General features: G+C 44.7%; 1 protein-coding gene and 1 long non-coding RNA gene across 3 annotated transcripts in view; one reads left to right on the top strand and one right to left on the bottom strand.

Moving 5' to 3' along the window:
- Positions 1-429: 429 nt before the first annotated feature.
- The window catches only part of H6PD (hexose-6-phosphate dehydrogenase/glucose 1-dehydrogenase), a 25,712-nt gene continuing 3,564 nt past the window's right edge, over positions 430-22,577 (bottom strand). For both annotated transcript variants that reach the window (XM_079986905.1, XM_079986904.1), the window contains exons 2-5: positions 21,195-21,842; positions 16,444-16,561; positions 4,627-4,896; positions 430-4,198 (exon numbers count right to left, since the gene is read on the bottom strand). In XM_079986905.1, coding sequence (XP_079843031.1) covers positions 2,838-4,198; positions 4,627-4,896; positions 16,444-16,561; positions 21,195-21,824 — 2,379 coding nt within the window. In that variant the 5' untranslated portion in view covers positions 21,825-21,842 and the 3' untranslated portion in view covers positions 430-2,837. The remainder of the gene's footprint in view (positions 4,199-4,626; positions 4,897-16,443; positions 16,562-21,194; positions 21,843-22,577) is intronic.
- The window catches only part of LOC307222268, a 12,010-nt gene continuing 8,513 nt past the window's right edge, over positions 19,081-22,577 (top strand). Inside the window, exon 1 of the long non-coding RNA XR_013841701.1 lies at positions 19,081-20,834. This is a non-coding gene — a long non-coding RNA (uncharacterized lncRNA). The remainder of the gene's footprint in view (positions 20,835-22,577) is intronic.

The following is a 22,577-nucleotide window of genomic DNA, read 5'->3' as shown; positions in this document are numbered from 1 at the left end:
TGGTTTCTAAACGTTTTGGAAGTCAAACGTACTTCTGGAACGGATGCTGTTCCACTTTCAAGCTATGACTGTATATTAGGTGAAATTGCACACAAAAATGAGGAGAAATTCACACTAAAATGTTGATGGATTTTCTTGAGGATTAAAAAAATTTGCAAATCGCTGCAGAAATGTGAACTGAATTGATTGGAAAAATTGTAAGTTGAGAGAACCAAAACACACAGATACATCCCTGGTTAAGATGTAACCCACCCTATTATCAGTGGAACTGATGAAAGGCAGGATATTAACCAAGGAAACAAGCAAAGGAATATATTACTGATTCTTTTCTTTTTGAGGGAAAACAAATACCAAAATATAATGACATTTAAAACATTTTTCTCTACTTATTGCAAGGGTGAGACTTTTATTTCTAAAAAAAAAAAATCATTTATAAAATTTAAAAAGTTTTATTTCCAGTGTTCACTTACAAAAACAACTTTTTAAATGAGACGTAGTAAAAATTGTGTCATTTAAGCAATTGTAGAGGGCATTCCTACCCCGTAAATGTTTAAATACAGCAGTAGTAGTCAAAGCCGCAGCTGGCTTGCTGCAGGAAATCTGAAGAGCCTCTGTTCAAATCCCCACAGAGTTTGATAGTATTTAAAGAAGACACATCTCTTATACTAAAGCAGTAATTCCCAAACTTTGATGTGGAAAAACTGAATTAATCAAAGAGAAATCCCAGAGCAGGTGGCTTCAGAGGAGGTTTCCTGCTGCATCTCTGTATGATATACTGCTCTGGGGGAGAGAAAAAAGGCCAGCCTGTGTAGGTAGGTACACCTGCCATGGTGGAATTGCTTTATCCCATCACTGCCACCACAGAGAGGGGCTTACAAGGGGGGCTGCCTGTCGCATCTCTGTATGAGCCGCTGCTCTGAGCCTGCCTCTTTTTCAACCAGACTCCTGAAGAAAGGGAGGGAACACGGGCTCCACTGAGAGTGGACAGTGGTTGCTTTTACGTACTCTAAAAACAGCCAATGATGGGAGGTGTACTCCCAACAATGGGAGAGGGCACAGGCCCCCCCCCTAGCTCTAGGCAATGAAATTCAGGTCGCATCCACACCACATTTCTTATGCACAATTCCTAGTGGTTCAGCAATAAAACTGCAGCACATTTGCAAAGCTGGTATGGTTTCAGATTGGATTGGGGGCCACATGTTGAGATTCCTGCCTTGCAAAGCATTGGGCTACGTGACTCTTGGAATCCCTTCCAACTCTATGATTCCATGGCTTCTCCTCAAAAATCCTGGGTACTGCCATTTGTTAAAGGTGCTGGGAATTGTAGTTCTGATATGTAACCTAGCATTCCCAGGATTTTAGAGGGACCGTGTGCTGTGTAAATCATAGAGTTGCAGAGCTAGAGAGGACTCTGAGGGTCATCTAGTACAACCCCTGCAATGTAGGAATGTATGGTGTGGCTGCGATTTGCGTTCATGCAGTCCTATGCCACATTTTATGGGAAAATCAGTAGGAACACAAAAGAGACTTCGAAAGCCACTATTTTTTTAAGCCTAGTTTAAAAGAAACTCTTAACAAGAAAAAGTGGAAAACTCATGTAACAGCACCACCTTGTGGCAGAATCTAGTCATCTTTCCTCTTTTTGCCATTCTGCTTCGATGCTAGGAACTGGCTTTGACATCCACCACCCTGCAAAGATGAGAAAATCCCCTAGGCTAGCACCTCAATGCAGCATTGAGCTAGGCTCACCTAAGGACACTGAAATTATCAGGCGTAGGAAAGCTTTCCTCCTCCCTGGATCAGGCTGCAATCCAGCTTTCACAGGAGGTAACAAGGTTTTTGGGACGGCTGGTGTTTTAATACTCTGCAGGAGGACTTGCTCAGTGCAAAGTGAGATCTCAGGTTGTGCAAAAGTTCATGAATTTGCTCAGTGCAAAGTGAGATCTCAGGTTGTGCAGAAGTTCATGAATTTGCATATCGGCTCCCTTTGCATGAATTATTCAGAAGAGGAGTTGTGGGTATGTTTGTATACCAGCACAGTGCGTGTGTATTTGTGCACGTGTGTGTGTGCGCGCACACACACACACTATCTTTCATATATTTATATCTATATATGGAGAGATGCACCGTGGAGCCATTTACCAGGAGCCAAAACCTACAAATTTCCAAAGGGCTATTTAAACAGTGATTTCCACTGTGGATGTTTTAGGGCATTTGTGAGAGGCAGATCATTTATAAGACCCCCCTCCTTTTCCTCTAGAGGAGAGGGGAAAGTGAGGCACACAGCAGTGAAGAGACTTGAGCATGGCAGAAGAAAGAGCCAGGAGGACATCTCGGCTCTTAAAGCCACCACTCATAAGCTCACAGGTCCCAATCGTTAACCGACGGAACTCACAGCCCCAAGATGTGGGAACAGGCATCAGCACAGACAGCTTTAAAAATCCCAAACAAAACAGGATTAGACAAATCCCACAGGGTAGAATGGGTTGATCAAGGGCTATGAGCCATGATGTCTAAATGGATCCTCTGCGCACGGTGGCAGTGTAGCACATTAGGGACATACCTGAAGGGCTTGTCACATCCTGCTTTTAAGTTTGCGGGCCAATGGTGAAATAAGGCCAGCTGTTGTCGGAAGTAGCAGGTTATCAGACAGGCCTTAGTCTGCAGATCTTTCTTTAAACAAAAATAAAAATACAGTCTCATTAACAACCAGTGGAACTCCCTGCCACCAGACAGAAGAATTTTCCTGAAGACAGCTGCAACAGCTGCCCGATATCCTGAATGCCAAGACAGGCAAAGGGGGAGGGGGAGGAGGTGAAGGCAGAACTACCGGGGCATCATCCAAGCAGTGCCTCATAGTCCACGTACCATGCTATCTGGCCAGAGCTGGGGCTGACTCCAGAGACGGGCCATTTCTTGGGTTCGTGCCCCACCCTGCTGACTACTGTCACGATGTCATGCTTGCCCTTCCCCATCACCAGCACCGACACCCGCTTGGCCTTGTTGATGAGCGGCAAGGTGAGGGTCATGCGCTGGTGCGGCTTGACTGGGCTCTCGGTGAACACCACGCCCTGGCTCCCCTCGAGGCCCACGGGTGAGTGCGGGAAGAGCGAGGCCGTGTGCCCATCGGCACCCACCCCCAGCAGCACCAGGTCGAAGCTGGAGTTGGTCACCAGGGCGGCGATCTCGTTGGCGTACAGCTCGGGGCCCTTGTCCTCTTCCACGCAGAGCCTCCGGTTGAGGTGCACCGGCATGGGGTGGATGTTGAAGTAGGGGACTCGGACGTGGCGGAGCAGCTGCTCATGCAGGTTGCCGAAATTGGACTCCAGGTCAGTAAGAGGGACGCAGCGCTCATCCACCAGCCACAGGTGGGTCTGCCTCCATGGGAAACCGTAGTGACGCGTAGCCAGCTGCCGGAACAAAGCCAGGGGGCTCGACCCTCCCGAGAGTGCCATGTGGAACTCCCCGGACCTCCGGACAGCACTTGCCGCCGTCGCTTCGATGTCCGATGCCAGCCGGTTGATCAGTTCCTCCGACCAAGCGGTGATCAGCTGGCTTTGCCGAAACCTGGACTGGATCGTCTTGTACTTGTCCGGGGTTTGTTCGTCCCTCGCGTCCATCAGTTCAATGGTCTCTTTCGCCACGAAGGACACTTCCCTGCCCACCATCTCAAAATCCAGGAGCTGCTTGTTCTCCCGCCCCCCTGGGTACAAACGCGGGACCTGGCTAGACAACCCGTCCAGTAGTGGCGTCCAAAACGCCCAGGATGCCAGCAGGTTCTCCACAGTGATGAAGGACTCTTTCTTGCCAGAGTAGATCCTGGAGATCAGGACTGAGTAGGCGTCCCTCTCCGCTACGGGGACGTAGACGTAGTAATCACAGAGGGGCTGTCCGAAGATGCGCAGCTGGGGGCGGTTGCGGACTTCCTTCCAGCCGCTGTCTGGCATGGTGGGCTTGAAGAGGTTGCGGCTGACCAGGATGGCGGGCGAGTTCAGCTCTCCCTGCCCGATGTGGAAGATGATCTGCCTGGGCTTGCACTGGCTGCTCTCGGGGTCCCACATCGTTTCGTTCTGGGTGCAGTAGGCCCGGTTCTTGAAGAGGATGCGTACATAGCTGATCCGTTCATCCAGGACTTTCCCGGAGGCGAGGATGAAAGGGACCCCTTCCCAGCGGAGGTTGTCCAGGTGAACCAGCACACCTGAAACAAAAGATGCAGAAGTGTTGTTATTATTGTTACGTCGCAACTGTCTTGGTTGTGGGTCCTGGAAGACCTGCTCCCTGACTCAGTGGGCTTTCCCCAACCGGCCTGACTGACTGACTCCAGCTACAAAAGCTGAGGCTGCTGAACAGACTCTTGGACTGGCATATAGCTTAGGCCCAGGGGCTTTTGTTAGGGGGTGAGGTTGTTGCTGTTAATTGATATTATTTTTTTATATCTTTTATTTTAGATACAAAAATTACAGGGCGGGTGGAGAAGGGCTCATGTACCTTTAACAAGGAATTCCACCAAGTGCCGCTTAACAGGCAAGCAGCTATTAAAAGTGCCAGAGCCCCGTCCTCTTTTGCACCCAGGGAAGGTGTTTTCCGACTTTTGTACTTGGCCACGCTTACCCCCACTGGACTTACCTGCGAAGGTTGGAGTCCTGCTGAAGTAGTCCTGCCCCTTCTGAAGCTCCTCCCTCACGTGGCTGTTGTATGCCACGTACTGGCCAATGACAGCGCTGGTTATCTCTGGGCTCTGGAGCGACGTGAAAGCCTGCAACTTGCTCCGGATGACGTCTTCGGAGCTGCTGATATTTGCTGGGAGCTCCATGGCGAGGAACATCAAGATCTCAGTGAGGTGGTTCTGGTGGATGTCGCGGATGACCCCGTATTTTTCATAGAAGCCAGTGCGATCTGAGCACAGGGGTGGGAACAACAGTAACAACAACACATAAATGATGCCCAAATAGTGAGAGACGCTTGGCAACCCACTGGTTTATTTATGGGAAGGGCTGTAGCTCAGTGGCAGAACTTCTGCTTTGCATGCAGAAGGTCCCAGGTTCAATCCCTGGTATCTCCAGGTAGTTCAACCCCCTGCAATGCAGGAATCTCAACTCAATGGGCCCTCCTTGGATGCAATGATGTCTCGGATTATACTACTCCGTGTAGACCAGGCTTCCTCAACCTCGGCCCTCCAGATGTTTCTACAACTCCCATGATCCCTAGCTAGCAGGACCAGTGGTCAGGGATGGTGGGAATTGTAGTCTGAAAAAACATCTGGAGAGCTGAGGTTGAGGAAGCCTAGTGTAGACAATACTGAGCTAGATGGATCTATGACTTCAAAAATCTTTACCCCATTGGGTATCTGTCTTGGATTTGAACTGATTTTATTACGTATTGCTGTTTTAAACTGCTTTTGTATTTATAATTGCTTTGCTAATTGTTTTTAGATATACAATTGGTGTTAACTCTTTTCATACAAGCGACTGATGTACACATTTTTTTTTTATTAAAATTTTTATTACATTTTCAGTTTACAGAAAAGAAAAAGAAGGACAAACCAGAAAAAAGAAAGAAAGAAAAACAATCCAACTTTCAAAATACATTTTTAGGTTACTAACTGGACTTCCCCACATCTCCCTCACCCTGCGTTCTTTACAATAAACATATCAGCAAATTATTACCTTGTTTCGTATCTTATTTATATCTTTCAGAGTGTTTTACTTCTAAATTTAAAGTAAAAGGTAAAGGTAAAGGTACCCCTGCCCGTACGGGCCAGTCTTGACAGACTCTGGGGTTGTGCACCCATCTCACTTAAGAGGCCAGGGGCCAGCGCTGTCCGGAGACACTTCCGGGTCACGTGGCCAGCGTGACATCGCTGCTCTGGCCAGATCCAGAGCCAGAGCCGCACACGGAAACGGCGTTTACCTTCCCGCTGGTAAGCGGTCCCTATTTATCTACTTGCACCCGGAGGTGCTTTCGAACTGCTAGTTTGGCAGGCGCTGGGACCGAGCAGCGGGAGCGCACCCCGCTGCAGGGATTCGAACCGCCGACCTTTCGATCGGCAAGCCCTAGGTGCTGAGGCTTTAACCCACAGCGCCACCTGCGTCCCAAAATTTAAAGTACCTTTTGTCAAATATTTATACCTTAAGATAATACATAAAATAACTTTAAATTTCAACTTTTTCTTACTTATAACTTAACTTTCTATTTTCCTAGTCTAATTGCAGGAGCTAAAATTTCCAAGTCATGCAGATTCTTAACATTCATACAACTTCTGCCAGTCATTTCAGCCAGTTCCATATAGTCCATCAACTGCGTCTGCCACTCTTCCAGCGTGGGAAGGTCTTGTATCTTCCAATATTTTGCAATGAGTATTCTTGCTGCTGTAGTTGCATACATAAAAAAAGTTCTATCCTTCTTTAACACCTTTTGGTCCACAATGCCCAGGAGGAAGGCCTCTGGTTTCTTAGGGAAGGTGTACCTAAACACCTTTTTTAACTCATTATAGATCATTTCCCAGAAGGCCTTCACTTTTGGACAAGTCCACCAAAGATGAAAGAATGTCCCTTCAGCCTCCTTACATTTCCAACATTTATTATCAGACCGATGATATATTTTTGCAAGTTTGACTGGGGTCATGTACCACCTATATATCATTTTCATAATATTTTCCTTCAGGGCATTACATGCCGTGAATTTCATTCCAGTGGTCCATAACCTTTCCCAGTCTTCTAACATAATGTTGTACCCAATATCCTGAGCCCATTTTATCATGGCTGATTTGACTATCTCATCCTGGGTGTTCCATTTAAGCAGCAAGTTATACATTCTCGAAAGCGCCTTGGTCTTAGGTTCTAACAGTTCTGTCCCTAATTTCGATTTTTCCACCTGGAATCCTATTTTTTTGTCTGACTTAAAAACCTCTTGAATTTGAGCATAATGAAACCAGTCTTGCACCCTATTCTTTAATTTTTCAAAGCTCTGCAGCCTCCAATTATCTCCAATTTTTTCTATTATTTCCCAGTATTTCGGCCATCCGGCCTCCATATTGGGTTTTTTTCGAACCTTGGCCTCCGCTGGTGATAACCACCTTGGGGTCTTACCTTCCAATAAGTCTTTGTATTTTGTCCAGACCATAAATATAGCTTTCCTGACAATATGGTTTTTAAACATTTTATGAACCTTTACCTTATCGTACCACAAATATGCATGCCATCCAAAAACATTATTATACCCTTCCAGATCTAGGACGTCAGTGTTCTCAAGGAGTAACCAATCTTTCATCCAGCAGAAAGCCGCAGCTTCATAATATAACCTTAAATCTGGCAGGGCAAACCCCCCTCTCTCTTTTGCATCCGTTAATATTTTAAATTTTATTCGGGGCTTTTTGCCCTGCCAGACAAACCTAGAAATATCTTTCTGCCACTTCCCAAAACACTCCACTCTGTCCACGATCTGTAGGGTCTGAAACAAAAATAACATCTTCGGCAATACATTCATCTTTATAGCTGCAATTCGACCCAACAAGGAAAGTTTCAATCTTGACCAGATCTCTAAATCTTTCTTAATTTCTGACCAGCATTTTTCATAATTATCTTTAAATAGATTCAAATTTTTGGCAGACAAGTTTACCCCTAGGTATTTTACCTTTTTAACAACATTTAACTCTGTCTCTTTCTGAAACCCATCTATTTCCAAAGGTGTCAGATTTTTCTCCAAAACCTTGGTTTTTTGCTTGTTCAGTTTGAACCCCGCTACCCGACCAAATTCATAAATTAATTCTAACACTCTCTTCGTACTAGATTCTGGCTCCTGTAGTGTTAAAACCAAATCATCTGCAAAAGCTTTCAATTTAAATTGTTTCACTCCGACCTGTATTCCTTGTACCAACCGATCTTCCCTAATCATGTTCAAAAGCACCTCCAGAACAGAAATAAATAACAGAGGGGATAGGGGGCAACCTTGTCGTGTTCCTTTTTCAGTTTTAAATTCTTCTGTCACCACATTGTTTACTATCAGTTTAGCTTTCTGCTCTGAATAAATTGCCTCTATTCCATTTTCAAACCCCCGTCCCACTCCCATCCCTTCCAAATTTTTCTTCATAAACCTCCAAGAAATGTTATCAAAGGCCTTCTCCGCATCAACAAAAATTAACACTGATTTTGTATTAATGTTGGTTTGCAAAAGTTCCAAAATATCAATAATATTCCTAGTATTATCAGACAAATGTCTTCCTGGGAGGAAGCCTGCCTGGTCCTTGTGAATTACTTCATTTAATACTTTTTAAAATCTACTTGCCAAAATATCTGCAAAAATTTTGTAATCCACATTTAGGAGTGAGATGGGACGGTAGTTCTTAAGTTGAGTCTTTTCAGTTTCCACTTTAGGGATCAATGTGATGAAGGCTTCTTTCCACGATTCCGGTGCCTTCTTCCCCTCCAAAATCTGATTGCATACCTCCATTAATGGTTGTATCAAATAATCTTTCAGTATCTTATAATACTTGGAGGTAAGCCCATCCGGACCTGGAGATTTGCCTAGTTGCATATTCTGGATGGCACCCTCTATTTCTTGTTGTGTTATTTTATGATTCAGGATTGTTCTCTTTTCCTGGGCAAGTTTTGGTAAACCATTTGTTTTCAAAAATTGGTCTATCTCCTTCTCCTCTTGTGGCCCTTGAGTATAGAGCTTTTTGAAATATCTCTGGAAACACTTCCTAATTTCTTCGGGTTTCTGGATATCTTTCCCTTCAATCTCTAGATTGGTGACTGTATTCAATTTTTGTCTCTTTTTCAATTGCCATGCTAATAGTTTCCCACACTTGTTAGCTGATTCAAATGATCTTTGTTTCATTTGTTTAATTTTCCACTCAACTTCTTGATTTATCAGTTTCGCGTACTGTGCTTGGTAAAATTTAATTTCTCTCAAGATCTCCTTCGATTTTGGCTTAGATCTCAACTTTTTCTCTCCATCTCTTATCTTCTCTAAAATCTTATCTTTTTTCCCATTCCAGATTCTTTTCTTTATCGTGTTCTGTTGTATCAGAAACCCTCTCATAACTGCTTTGCTTGCATCCCAGATTGTTCTCCTTTCCACCGTAGTATTCAAATTTATTTCAAAATAATCTTTCAAGGTTTTTTGGGCCTTCTTCACAATCTCCTGATCTCTTAATAGGGTGTCATTCATTTTCCATCTAAAGGAGCCGATTGGAGTAAGTCTTAATTCCATTTTCATAGCGTTATGGTCGGAGCAAGTTTTGGGGCAGATTTCCACTTTTCTAATCATAGGTGCCAGCCTTCTAGTTGTCCATATTTAGTCTATTCTTGTCCATGACAGATGAGCCTCAGAAAAGAAAGTTCCTTCTCTATCTAAGGGATTCTTAGTCCTCCAAATATCGATTAAGTCCATATTGTCAGTTAGTTCAAAAAAAGTTTTGGGTAGTCTGCCATCTTTTGTTAGACTTAGGTCTTGTGTCTTATCCATATTTGTAGAGACCACTCCGTTCATATCTCCCATCATAATGATGTTGGTGTAGTCCAAATAGTCCAGGAGTGTCTCATGTAGTTTCCTATAAAATTCTGATTTCCCCTCGTTCGGTGCATAAATTCCTAATAGCAAAAATTTTTCTCCTTGGGCCTGTATTTCAATAGCCAAAACTCTTCCTTGCTCATCTTTGAATAAAAATTTTGGTGACAGGCTCTCCTTTGCATAAATCACCACTCCTCTTTTCTTTACTTTATCCGATGAGATGAATTCTTGGCCTAATCTTTTATTAATCAAGACTTTTCTATGGAGCCTGGTCACATGTGTTTCCTGCAAGCAGATGACGTCCAATTGTTCTTTTTTCAATATGTGAAAAATTCTTCTTCTTTTCTCTGGGGAATTTCCGCCATTTATATTCCAACTAAGAAGCTGCAGAGACATCCTGGGTCAATCTATTGGTCCTGTGGTGACGTCCCTTTCTTTTGGTCCTCTGGTCCCGAGGGTGTAGGTGCCAGTATAGGTGTAAGCGGTGGTGGTGGCCAGGCTCCTGTTGTCCCTTTCTGTAGATCCTCTTCGTGGTCGTTCAAGAACTTTTGTTGGTCTTCTGCTGTTCTAATTTTAACTTTCTTTCCTTTGAAATTAAAGGATAGTCCTTGAGGAAACTCCCACCTATAAGGAATTGAGTTGCCTCTCAGTAATTTTGCAAGTTCTATATACGTCGCTCTAAGATCCAAAAGCTGTTTTGGTATGTCTCTGTAAATTTCAGCTCTGTTGCCGTGGATGTCAAGTGATTTTCCAAAATGAAGGCCTAATATTTTATCTCTCTCTTGCTTAGATCTTAAAATGATCAAACAGTCTCTGGGTTTATCCCTCCTCGTCACTCTTCCCAATCTGAAAGCAGTCACAATTTTAAAATCCTTATCCTCTTCAATACCCCAGAACTTTGAAAATTCTAATGTCACTTCCGGAGGCGGCGCGAAACAGCAATGGCGGCCCTCTTCGTGTTCTGAAGAGGGGCTCCGCAGAAAAGGGTCGTTCGCTGCGGCATAGCGGCGACCCATCAAGAAAAACCACGGGCAGAGTGAGCTCGTGGCCGTGGGACTCGGCGGGCGCCAGAAGCCCCCCCAGAAACGGAGAAGGAACCCCGTAAGGGGCTCCGGAACGTGGAAGGGTGAGCGGTGCTGTGAGTTCATTGCTCTTTCTGCGGGAAGCAAAGCCGCGCGGCTGCTGCTGCTGAGCGCCGACCTTTCTTCTTGGAACATCAGATTTGCAACTACAACCCGTGAGTAAGGGGACTTAAAAATTATCGGGACTAAAGTATTTAATTTGGCTGAAAACGGGAAACGTAACCAGGAAGTCCGCTTCCCGACCGTGCTAAAGAGATCAAAGCAAAGTTTGACAAGCGGGAAGCGCTTTGAAAGAACTATAAAAAAGATTGGATTATCGTGCAGACTATTGAACTTTTGGCAGGGATTAAAAGAGACAATTTCGGAGTATCTATGCTGATTTTCTGACTGGATCTTCCTTCTTCCTTTGGGATTTATAAATAATTGAAGAAACCAAATCTGTGGGCTGCCAGGGTAAAGAAGAACTGTCAAACTGCCAAACTGCTGATATTGTTTTTAAGGTTGAAAGTGATGCATGTAAACGTTACACCATAGAAGAAATAGGGAAACTGTTTCTTGCACCCTCTCTGAGACTTTGTATTAAGTTGGGAAAAGCTTAATGCTAAAAAGAAACTAAAAGACCTTTTAGAACTTCAGTTGTTTCTTCTTTGGATTATTGGGACTGTAAAGAAGGAAAAGGACGCAGGTGGCGCTGTGGGTTAAAGCCTCAGCGCCTAGGGCTTGCCGATCGAAAGGTCGGCGGTTCGAATCCCTGCGGCGGAGTGCGCTCCCGCTGCTCGGTCCCAGCGCCTGCCAACCTAGCAGTTCGAAAGCACCTCCGGGTGCAAGTAGATAAATAGGGACCGCTTACCAGCGGGAAGGTAAACGGCGTTTCCGTGTGCGGCTCTGGCTCGCCAGAGCAGCGATGTCACGCTGGCCACGTGACCCGGAAGTGTCTCCGGACAGCGCTGGCCCCTGGCCTCTTAAGTGAGATGGACGCACAACCCCAGAGTCTGTCAAGACTGGCCCGTACGGGCAGGGGTACCTTTACCTTTACCTTAAAGAAGGAAAAACCTCTTTCTTTCAGTTGAACTTTATTACTCCCCCTAGAGGACTTTGGATTTATAATTCTCTGGGAACTATATTTTGTTTTGATTCTCTGCTGCCTGATTGTTTATACTTTGGAACTGTCTCTCTCATGGGAACACATACAGTCTAACCTTGATACACAGACGGGATTGGAATGAGTGACGCAGGGAAAACAAGGCTGGCTAAAATAAAGGCAAAACAATTGGTACAAACAACTTTGACTTCCCAACCACGTAGATCATCTGTCCCAGCTGTTCTAGAAATACAAAAAGGGGCTGTTGAGCAGACATCTACAGGGGATATGGCTTCAGGAGGATCTGAAAAAGTTTTAAATCAGATCCTAGAACAACTGGCAATTCTAAATAAAAAGGCGGACGAACATTCGACTAAAATTGATCAAGCCACATCCTCAATAAATAAATTGACTGACCAGGTGGCTCAACACACACAAGCAATTGGGAATCTTCAAGAAGCAACAGCAGAGAATCACAAACTGGCTGAGGAAGCCAAACAAAAAGCAGAGGAAGCCAACTTGAAAGTTGAGGCATTAAAGGTGGAGGTGAAGCCGTTGCATAAACAGATTAGTGAACAGCAGGCCTACTGGTCGATGACTGAACTGAGAAATCGGGAAAGCAATCTTAGACTTAGAACTATTCCAGAACTTGAACAGGAAGATCTGATTGGTTATCTGATGTACACATATTTTAAATTGCATTGAGATGCTACAGTGGAAGCGATTCATAAATGAGATTTATAATAACAACACCAACAGTTTGTTGAACTATAGAAATTAATGGACCCATTAATGATGCCCATTAATGTCAATAGGCCTACTCAGAGTAGGACTAACATTGGAGACAATCCATTGATTCCAAAATTGAATCCAAAATTCAACTAAGTTTTGGTCAGAGGAGGCCCACTCAAATCAACAAGCATGACTAAGTTAGGCCCACTAATTTCAGTGTGTCTTCTCTGAGTAAAACTTACTTGAATACCTTCCAATATTCCTATGCTGCCCAACAATTAAAGTTTCCTGAGCAGCTAAGAATAGATTTTTTTAAAAAAATGAATTAAATGCAAAAGCATTTAATCTAGAATTTAGGAGATTGGCTGCCTCTTAACATGGCCATCATGACTATATTATTATTATTATTATTATTATTATTATTATTACCCAGTGAGCTTCATGGTTGTCTGGGGGTTCGAACCCTAGTCTTCCAGGTCTTAGTCCAACATTCAACCCACTACACTATGTTCACAAACCCATCCCCCATAAATTTATCCAATCCCTTTTTGGAAAAACTAAGTCATAAATGTGTTACTGTAACAGTGGCTGTGGAAATGCCATACATTCAAAGCACACGCCCCTCAAAATAATCCTAGGAACTATACATTGTTAAGGGTGTTGGGAATTGTAGCTCACTGAGGGGGGGGAGCGTTCTTTAAATATATATTGTTTATGCAGCCAAAATTTCCCTACTCCAGCTGAGAACCTAAGACGTTTTAAACTTCTTCTGTGCATGTTTGCAAAACACAGGCAAGAGCCCTGTTCACCCGTGGGCTGCTACTGAGCTCCTCGGGAGGAAGAGCCAAGCAGAAATGAAACGGAACAAGAATAAATTGAAATAAAATTTAAATGTCAGACTGGCTGGAAGGAGCGACAGGTCCTGCTCAGCCTCATACTGCAGTGCCCTTGAGAGGTTACAGAAAAGGGTTAGCTGCAGCCTTCCTTTCAACAGCCCTGGCTGGCTCATATCTTAGGCTGCACACATGCACCATCTCTTTAAAGCATCCCTTTAAAACACTACTCCTCCAAAGAATTCTGGGAACTGTAGTTTACAGAGCTACAATTCCCAGCATTTTAAAACTACGGCTCCCAGGACTCAGTGTGTGGTTGTGCTTCAAATGTAGGAAGTAGGAGCCATTCAACTTTACGCAGAGTAAATCCATTGATGTTAACAGACATAGCTGTTCATTTCAATGAGTCTACTCTGATTAAAACTGAGGGGACAACCAGTACACAACAACACCTGGTGATCAGGTGTGATGCATATGTTGGGGGGGAAGAAGTGGGAGGAAAGAAAGGCAATTTATCTCTAGAACCCCCTCCCTCATTTCTCCTTGGTGCTCAGATGCAGACGATCTCTCTGCAGATGACAGTGCGACTCTCTACCCTCTTAAAAACTTTGGAACCGAGAACACCCCATCTCCTTCCAACCCGGCGCACATTCATTAGCGTAATCAATGCTGCACACACATTTTGGCACAGGACCTGGGCAATGCAGGCATCACTTGAGCATTTGGGATGGGGGTGGGGGCTGGTGGCAGTGGGCTGTCAGCAAATGAAATATCACCCCTTGGAAGTCTTGCAAGGGGGAGAGAAATAAGGAGACAGCCTGATGGCATTGGGTTAAAGCCAATGCTAGACCTACTCAAGAGTAGACCCACTGAAATCAACTGCCACGGCTCGCTCAGGTCTGTTCATACTGAGTAGGTCTCAGCCGGCGACTATTCCCTTTTTTTCTCAACCAGGATGCAGGAAGCAAACGGGAGTTTGCCAAACCACAACAACTTTAAAAAGAAAAGAAAAATCGCTCAAGTATTTTTTTTTAATAAGGCAATGGCTAACTGGCACGGCACCCCCGCTGCAGGGAGCGAAGGGTGGCCAAGCGGCTGTCCCCAGAACGGAGGCAGGCGGCAGGTGCAACCGGCGCTGCGGAAGTAATGCAGCAGCCACTGCAGGGAAATTGAGCACAGCTGTGTCCTTGAGTTCATGGGGACGTGAGGCCTGGCTTGTCCTGACGGAGCTGAGAATGGGGTCGCAAGGAACAGGACCACAGCCAGCTTCCAGGGTGGGGGAAGCCCTGCAGCCTTCCCCACTCCTCAATAATACTAGCATGGAAGGTGGGGAGGGGGCTTCATTCAATGAGGATTGATTTGCAGCCCAGGGAAAACCGCATTATACCGACTCGGGCGACTTGTGTATTGGGCATGAACACAATTATTATTATTATTATTATTATTATTATTATTATTATTATTAATTATTATTATTATTATTATTATTATTATTATTATTATTTATTATCAGCACCGCCCATGTATTAATTTCCCCCTAAGCCCCCACTGTCTCAAGGCAATTCACACGTGAGAGCCAGTTTTCCAGAGTGGTTAGAACCTGGGACCTGGGACACGAGGGTTCAAATCCTGCAGTGAAACTCACTGGGTGACCTTGGGCCCCTCACAGTCTCTCAGACTAGCCTACCTCACAGGGTTGCTGTGGGGATGAAACCACTGTCTTGAGGTGATGTACATATCAGGTAATTCAAAATACACTGGTACTTCTTTAGTGTCTGTGAGTATCTTGTGCTTTATTCTTGGCCTTCCCGCCCCCCCCCCCCCCCGATAAACTTAGAAATTTCCTTCTGCCATCTTTTGAGGCAATCATCTTTCACCATTACTGGGACTGACTGGAAAAGAAATAGCATTTTTGGCAAAACATTCATTTTTACTGCTGCTATTTTTCCTAGCAAGGAGAGATTCATTCTGCTCCATATTTCTAAATTTCTTTTTATCCCAAACCACACTTTTTCATAATTATCTTTGTAGATATTTTTGTTTCTTGATGTTAAACATACCCCTAAATATTTGACCTTTTTATGGACTTCTATCTCAATACTTTGCTCCAACTCTTTTTTCTCTTCTTCCTTCAGGTTTTTAACCAATAATTTGGTTTTATTCCTATTTAATTTAAATTCCTGCCGCTTCCCCAAATTTCTGAATATTTTCTATAACTCGGGGGGGGGGGGGAGGCCAAGAATAAAGCACAAGATACTCACAGACACAAAAGAAAGAGGCAGTTTAGCTCTCCCAGACCTTAAATTGTACTACGAGGCTGCATGTTTGGTTTGGATTAGGGACTGGATAAAACTGGAAAAGCAAGAAGCATTGGATTTGGAAGGGGGGGAATGATGAAGATGATATGTTATGATAATCTGTTATACAGTGGTGCCTCGCAAGACGAAAAGAATCTGTTCCGCGAGTCTCTTTGTCTTGCGGTTTTTTCGTCTTGCGAAGCAACCCTATTAGCGGCTTAGCGGCTATTAGCGGTAAAGTGGCTTAGCGGCTATTAGCGGCTTAGAAAAAGGGGGGGGGGAGCAAAAAAAATCGCAAGACTCACAAGACGTTTTCGTCTTGCGAAGCAAGCCCATAGAGAAATTCGTCTTGCGAAGCGCCTCGAAAAACGGAAAACCCTTTCGTCTAGCGGGTTTTTCGTCTTGCGAGGCATTCGTCTTGCAGGGCACCACTGTATTGAAATTATTACTAAAAATCATTTTTTTAAAAAAAGAAGAAGACACATTCCAGATCTGCAAAGGGTCCCCTTTCCCATGGCCATATCTGCATCAGATATTTAAAGCACCAAAGCATCCTGGCAACTGTAGGGTTTTGGTTTTTTTAAGGGTGCTGGGAACTGTAGCTCTGTGAGGGGTCTCCTAACAACTCCTAGAATTTTGAACAAATTGCAGTTCACAGGATTCTTTGGGGGAAGCCACGGAAAGTGGTATAAAAGTGCCTCCACACAACACATTTAAAGTACACGGCTTCTGCCAAAGGATTCTGAGAACTTTAGTTTGTTGAAGGTGTTGTGAACTGTATCTTTGTCATGGGCAAACTATAGTTCCCAGGATTCAGAGAGGGGCCTGTTTTATTCAAATGTGTGAATGTAACCTCTGACTCTCGAGCTACCCCTCCAGAGGACTTCAAATCAAGACTCACGTACTCTTCACATCCACTGTCTCCTTCAGGACAATTTCCACCCTTTCAACATGATGCCGGTTCCAGATCGGATCCAAATGGTGTCGGTTCTGGTCTCGGAACGGTAAGATGTGAGCCACAGCCTTTGGGGAGGAAATAATTGAGATTAAAAGGTGGAAAAGGCAGGGGAAGACAGAAGAGTTTTTTTAAAAAAATTCAAAAGCAGAGGGATAAATGTTTAATTGCTTCTGGGGACTTGGCACAGAATATAAATAAATTACTGCGATAACTACGGAGATGATGGGAAATTCCACACCACAGGAAATTCCACACCGAGAGCCAGTGTGGTTTAGTAGTTAAGAGTGTCAGACTAGGACCTGGAAGACCAGGGTTCAAATCTTCACACTTGGCCACTGGGTGTGACCTTGGACCAGTCACTGCCTCTCAGCCTACCTCACAGGGTTGGTGTAAGGACTAAATGAGAAGCAGGGGGAAAGCCACGTAGTCACCTTGAGCTCCTTGGGAGGAAAAGGTGAGATATAAACGCAAAAAATAAAATGAACAGATAATAATTTCAAATAATAGTTTAAACTATGCATTGCATGAAGAAAGTCCTTTCTTTCGTTTGTCTTGAATATTCCAAAATTCACCTTCACTGGATGGCCTCAAATTCTAGGAAGATGAGAGAGAAGAGGAGAAAAACCTCTCTCTCCATTTTCTCTGCAGCAGGCATAGTTTTATGCATCTTACATTCTTAGAAACCTCTACTGTGTCCTTAACAATTTTTCTAAGCTAAAATACCCAAACGTATTTCATCATACGTGTGTGTGTTGCCCCTTAATATCTGATTCAGCATGGGGTGGGGTCCTGATATTTTAGTCAACCAACAAAACACAAGTTAACATTTTAATGCACTGTTGCCCTCCCATAGCCAAACATTGGTTGAACTGAAATATTTTATTTTTGGAGGTGGAGAGGTACTGACCCCCCCAAAAACACCCAAAATTAATTCAAAGCTGTATTTAGATTTTATTTTTACTTTGGTGGGAGAAACACTGGTAGAGATTTTAAATCACTACCCTTCCAATAGTACCGGTATATAACTTTACCTAACATTTAATTCAGATTTTGAGGGGGAGAGGAAATCAAGGTGCTGGAATTTAGTAGAGGAGGGGAGACAGAAAATTGGCAAATGGACAAAACTCTGAAGGTTTCATCTGAAAAAGCCTTTACCTGCAAAAAATAAATAAAAATGTACACACACCACACACTTTTGAATTCCCTGTGGACTCAAAAGTGGCTGAATCAGACAGATGCTGTGAAGATCTAACCCCCTGCCTCCCCAGGGGGGTTGGAGTTGCTGCGGTAGATATTCACATTACCAATGCAATATGGCTGTGGTTGGAGGGTTTCTTTTTAAGCAGGGGGATATCTCTTTCTTGAAAACCGAAAGCAAAGCACATGGCCTCAGGGCCTTTCAAAATGGACACCTCAAGGCCCTTCTCAGACATCCAGGGTGCAATTCTTCCTCAATTGATGGAGGACTTGGCTCCATAGATGCTGTTGGAAACAGTCCTGGCTTCCCTCAGGGAATCATAGGAATTGTAGTATTTAAGGTGCTGAAAGGAGGAAACCCCCCCCCACACCATTCCCCTCACAGAACTAAAATTCCCAGTTTCCTGGGAAGAAGGACTGGTTGTTAAACCATTCTGGGAAGTGTAGCTACGTGACGTGGGGAAAGAGGGCTCCTCTCAGCACCCTTAACAAGCCACAGTTCCCAGGATTCTTTGTGGGGAAGCCATGACAGTTTAAAGTGGCATAATAGTGCTTTAAATGTATGGTGTGGACGAGGCCTCGAAAAAAGGCAGTCAACCCGTGTTGGGACTATACCAGTTCAGACTGCAACTGGAGGGCTACATGAAAAAATGCTCCCACAGAGTGATGTAGGCAGGCGGGGGGAGCCTCCCCCCATGTAGAAAGCTAGCATGTCAGGAGCTTGGCTCTCCTCAGCATGTTAGATATCTGTGTGGAGAGAATACTGTATTTTGCCACGTGCTTGTCACCGCTGCGTAACAGTCTCACACCCCCTTTTTGGGAAAGGAAAAATCGGCACAAAAAGATGTGACCGCTATGAGGCAAAATGCTGTATGTTTGCCTGGAAAGTCCCCACCTGCAATCTAGTTGAGACACAGACGGACTACTTCTGTGAGGATTATTCATTCAGACATACATTCAATTTATGGGAATGCCTGCGGCCTGAAACCCCAGGGATCCACTGCCAGGTAGGCCTATGGTTTGGATGGCTGGCTAGGAGAACAAAACAAAAGGCCTGTGTGGTATTATCTGTTTGTGTGGAACATGGTTGACACGTGAAAGGTTAAGATACACCTTAATGATCTTGTGTGAAACTTAGGCTGCATACACACAGGACATTTAAATTGCATTCCGCCCCCTCAAAGAATTATGGGAACTGTAGTTTACCTCTCACAGAACTACAATTCTCAGAACCCTTAACAGATTATTTGTGGGGGGGGGGTGTATGATGCTTTTTAGATATATGATATGAGCGCAGCCTCAGAATAAGGCTATGTCATTGCAAGAAAAAAACATATAAATAAAATTTATAATTGGGAATAAAATTAGAAAAATGCTGATACCACGTTTCAAATTTAGGGGTTTAACTGCATTAATACTAACTAACAAATACCTGATTACCACTATCCAGAATCTGCTTCCTGAACCAAGGAATAAAAAACCCTCATCCCTCACTAGCGCCACAGTGACATATCCCCCCCCCCCCCGCCCATTTTGTTACTGACTTGGAGCTAAAGACTTTTCCCCCTTGTAAAGCTGCCTGATCAAAAAACAAACAAGCAAACGTAAAGGAGAATTGTGCGTGCTCCACATTCCTTATCAAATTAAAAGCCTCGTTTGGAAAATCGGGCGCTTGGCTGACTCTCCGTTAGCGAGAGTGTGGAGGGCGGTCGGCGGGGGTTGATGACTCAGCGAAATTGAGGTTTCTGACCTTGGTTGGGAAATCAGGTGGATACAGCTTTGCTGGTGTGGCCAGTTTACAGCAGTGGTGGGAGCTAATAAAATAACGGGCAATTATTACTTGGGTGGGGAAACGCCTTCGTCTACAGCAGCAAACTTTTTCAGGCAACTTCCCCCTTGGGGAGTTAAAATAAAAACTAATCTCCAGTGCCCCCTACCCTACTCTATAAAAAACAATATTCAGCATAGCAGTTTGCGCAACCCTCTAAGGAAGATAACGGTGCAATAAAATTCAAAACAGCAACAATTAATTTCGCATTTGCTCAAAACCCAGGTAAAACTATTTTGTTTAATTAATTCAACAAAACAAATGGCACCAGCTTTTCAAAGTCTGAGTGTCCTTTACACCTCCAGTGCCTCACTGCTTCCCTTTTGCCTCTTAGAACCCCCCAGGTAATTCCACCACACACATTCGGAGCACTGGTCTACAGCTTTATTTCATCACGAACACATAAGAACATAAGAAGAGCCCTGCTGAGTGAGGCCAGTGTCCCATGCAGTCCAGCATCCTGTTCTCACAGTGGCCAGCCAGGTGCCCCTAGGTGAAGCCCTCAAGCAGGACCTGAGCACCAGAGCACTTTCCCCACCTGAGATTCCCAGCAACTGGCATTCAGAAGCATTGCTGTCCCTGGCAGTGGAGGGAGAACATGGCTATGGATAGCCCTATCCTTCATCCAAGTTGGTGGCCATCACTACATCTTACAACATTGAGCCCTGTGGGATCAGGCCAATGACCCAAACAGCTCAGCATCCTATTCCAACCAGATGCCCTCCCAAAAGCCCACAAGCAGGAGCTGAGTTTGACAGCACTGGTCATTTCCAACTGCTGGTATTCAGAGACCCAACAAGTCCAGCATCCTGTTCTCTCGATGAGCAAACAGTTGCCCATGGGAAGCCCTATCCATTTGTATTCCTAGCAACTGGCATTCAGGGGCAGCCTGCATCCAACAGTGGAGGTCAGGATTAGTAGCCACGGATGCATGGAACTGAAGCCCACCTTAGCCCAGGGGATGGGGAATTTGTGGCTCTCCAGGTGTTGGACTCCAACTCCCATCAGCCCTGACCAGCAATGCCAAAGGTCAAGGATGATGGGAGTACAATAACATATGGAGGGCACCATATTGACTACCCCTACTTTATTGTTTTATTTACAAATCCAGTACTTTTGAGGAATTTGACCACTTTGTGCTATTGCACATGTTGATTCAGTCTTGCTTTTTTCCAGGGGGGATGTTGCCAGCCTCTGCTCACCTGCCCCAACCACCCTGGGCATGTTTTCCAGAAGACGAAGTTAAGAAAGTCTGTTTTAGAACGTCTACTTTGCAAGTAGAAGGTCTAAGGTTCAACCCCTGGCATCTCCAGGTAAGGCTGATAATGTCCCCATCTGAAATCCTGGAAAGCTGCTCCCAGTCAGTGTGACCAATACTGAGCTAGATAGTCTAATTTGGGATAAGGCAGCTTCCTATGTTCCTATGTGTTACAGGACGAGCTGTAGCTCAGTGGTAGGGCATCTGTCTTGCACACAGAAGGTCCCGGGTTCTATTCCAAGCGTTTCCAGGTAGGGCTGGGAGAGAACCCTGTCCAAAACTCTGCTGCCAGTCTGTGTAGGCAACATTGATCTAGATGGACCAATGGCTTGACTCATGTTTACTTACTATGTTTACCAGCAGCTTCCCACGTTTACCAGGTTATATCCCCTCCAGTTTTCACAAGGAGACTCACCTGTTTGCCAAGGTAGTGGTCCACCCTGTATATCTCCTCTTCCCGGAAGAAAGTCCTTAGCTCATCAGCCAACTCCTGGGCTGACCTGAGATCATGGCCAAAAGGCTTCTCCAGCACCACCCGTAGCCACAGCCCTGGCGGCGGCCTGCAGCTGCTGTTGATGTGGCGGGCAATCTCTGCGTAGGCAAACGGCGGCACGGAGAAGTAAAATATCCTGCCCGCTTCTTCCATGCCTTCCTGACTGAGCGTGGTCATAATCTGCCGGTTTAGGGTGGCGTAGTCCTCTGCTGTCTTGAGCTGGTGGTAATCTGTCAGTCTGATGAACTGGTCCTTCAACACAGCACACCTGTTTGGGGGTACGTCTGAGGGACAGGCCAGCCTCTTCAGCCGTTCAAAGACCAGCCTCCGACCTCGCTCAGGCTCTGTCTGAGCGGCCCCATGGAATGTGAAGGAATGCCCGTGGCTCACCTCGTCCAGGTACATCTGGAAGAGTCCTTGCCACAAGTATTTATTGGCAAGGTCTCCTGTGGCACCCAGGAGGACCACAGAGATGTGGCCACGGGACTCTTTGGTCTCAGAAGAGAGGACTCCCCAGAGGAAGATGAGGGAGAAGATGGCTCTGAAAAGCATCTTGGGAAACAGAGAGAGCTGGAAGGAAAGTTTTAAAAGCTATGATCATTTCCTTTCATTTACCTAACAGAAATTTGCATGCCACTTGATCATAAAAAACCTCTAAGCGGTTTACATAAAATAAAAGTTATCAGTAAAAGTCAGAAGTTAAAACAAGTTTGCCTAATGTCACCCCCGAAATACATACATACAATCAGTTAAAAAATAACTGTCCATGTCCATTCATAGAATCGGAAGGGACCCTGAGGATCTTCTAGTCCAACCCCTGCGATGCAGGGATACGCAGCTGTCCCATTTGGGGATCAAACCTGCAATCTTGGCATTATCAGCATCACGCTAGAACCAACTGGGCTATCAATATAAAATTAAACTTTAAGGATTGTAGTAACCAACTCAGTCCTATTCAGAGTGGACTCACTGACATTAATGGACATAAGTGATTGTTTCCTTGCATTGATATTCCACGGGGGCATACATGGTTCTCCCCCTCCTCATTTAACCCACCCCCAAACAACCCTGCAAGGTAGTTTAAGTTGAGAAGCAGTGATGGGCTCAAGGTGACCCAGTGAGCTCTACAGTTGATTGGGGGATTTGAACTCTGGTCTCCAAGTTTCTAGTTCCAATACTCTAACCACTACACCACACTGGCTCTGGTGTGAGGAATTTTTTTCAATGTGTTTACTCTGGGTAGGATTAGTTTTGCAAACAAACCTAATAATGTATCATCCTCTTGATATGTTGGGGTTTTTTTTT

This window comes from Podarcis cretensis (genome assembly GCF_951804945.1).
Source record: "Podarcis cretensis genome assembly, chromosome: 8".
NCBI lineage: Eukaryota > Metazoa > Chordata > Lepidosauria > Squamata > Lacertidae > Podarcis > Podarcis cretensis.
The sequence above is the reverse complement of the archived record's forward strand: the minus strand, read 5'-3'. Positions and strand labels throughout refer to the sequence as shown.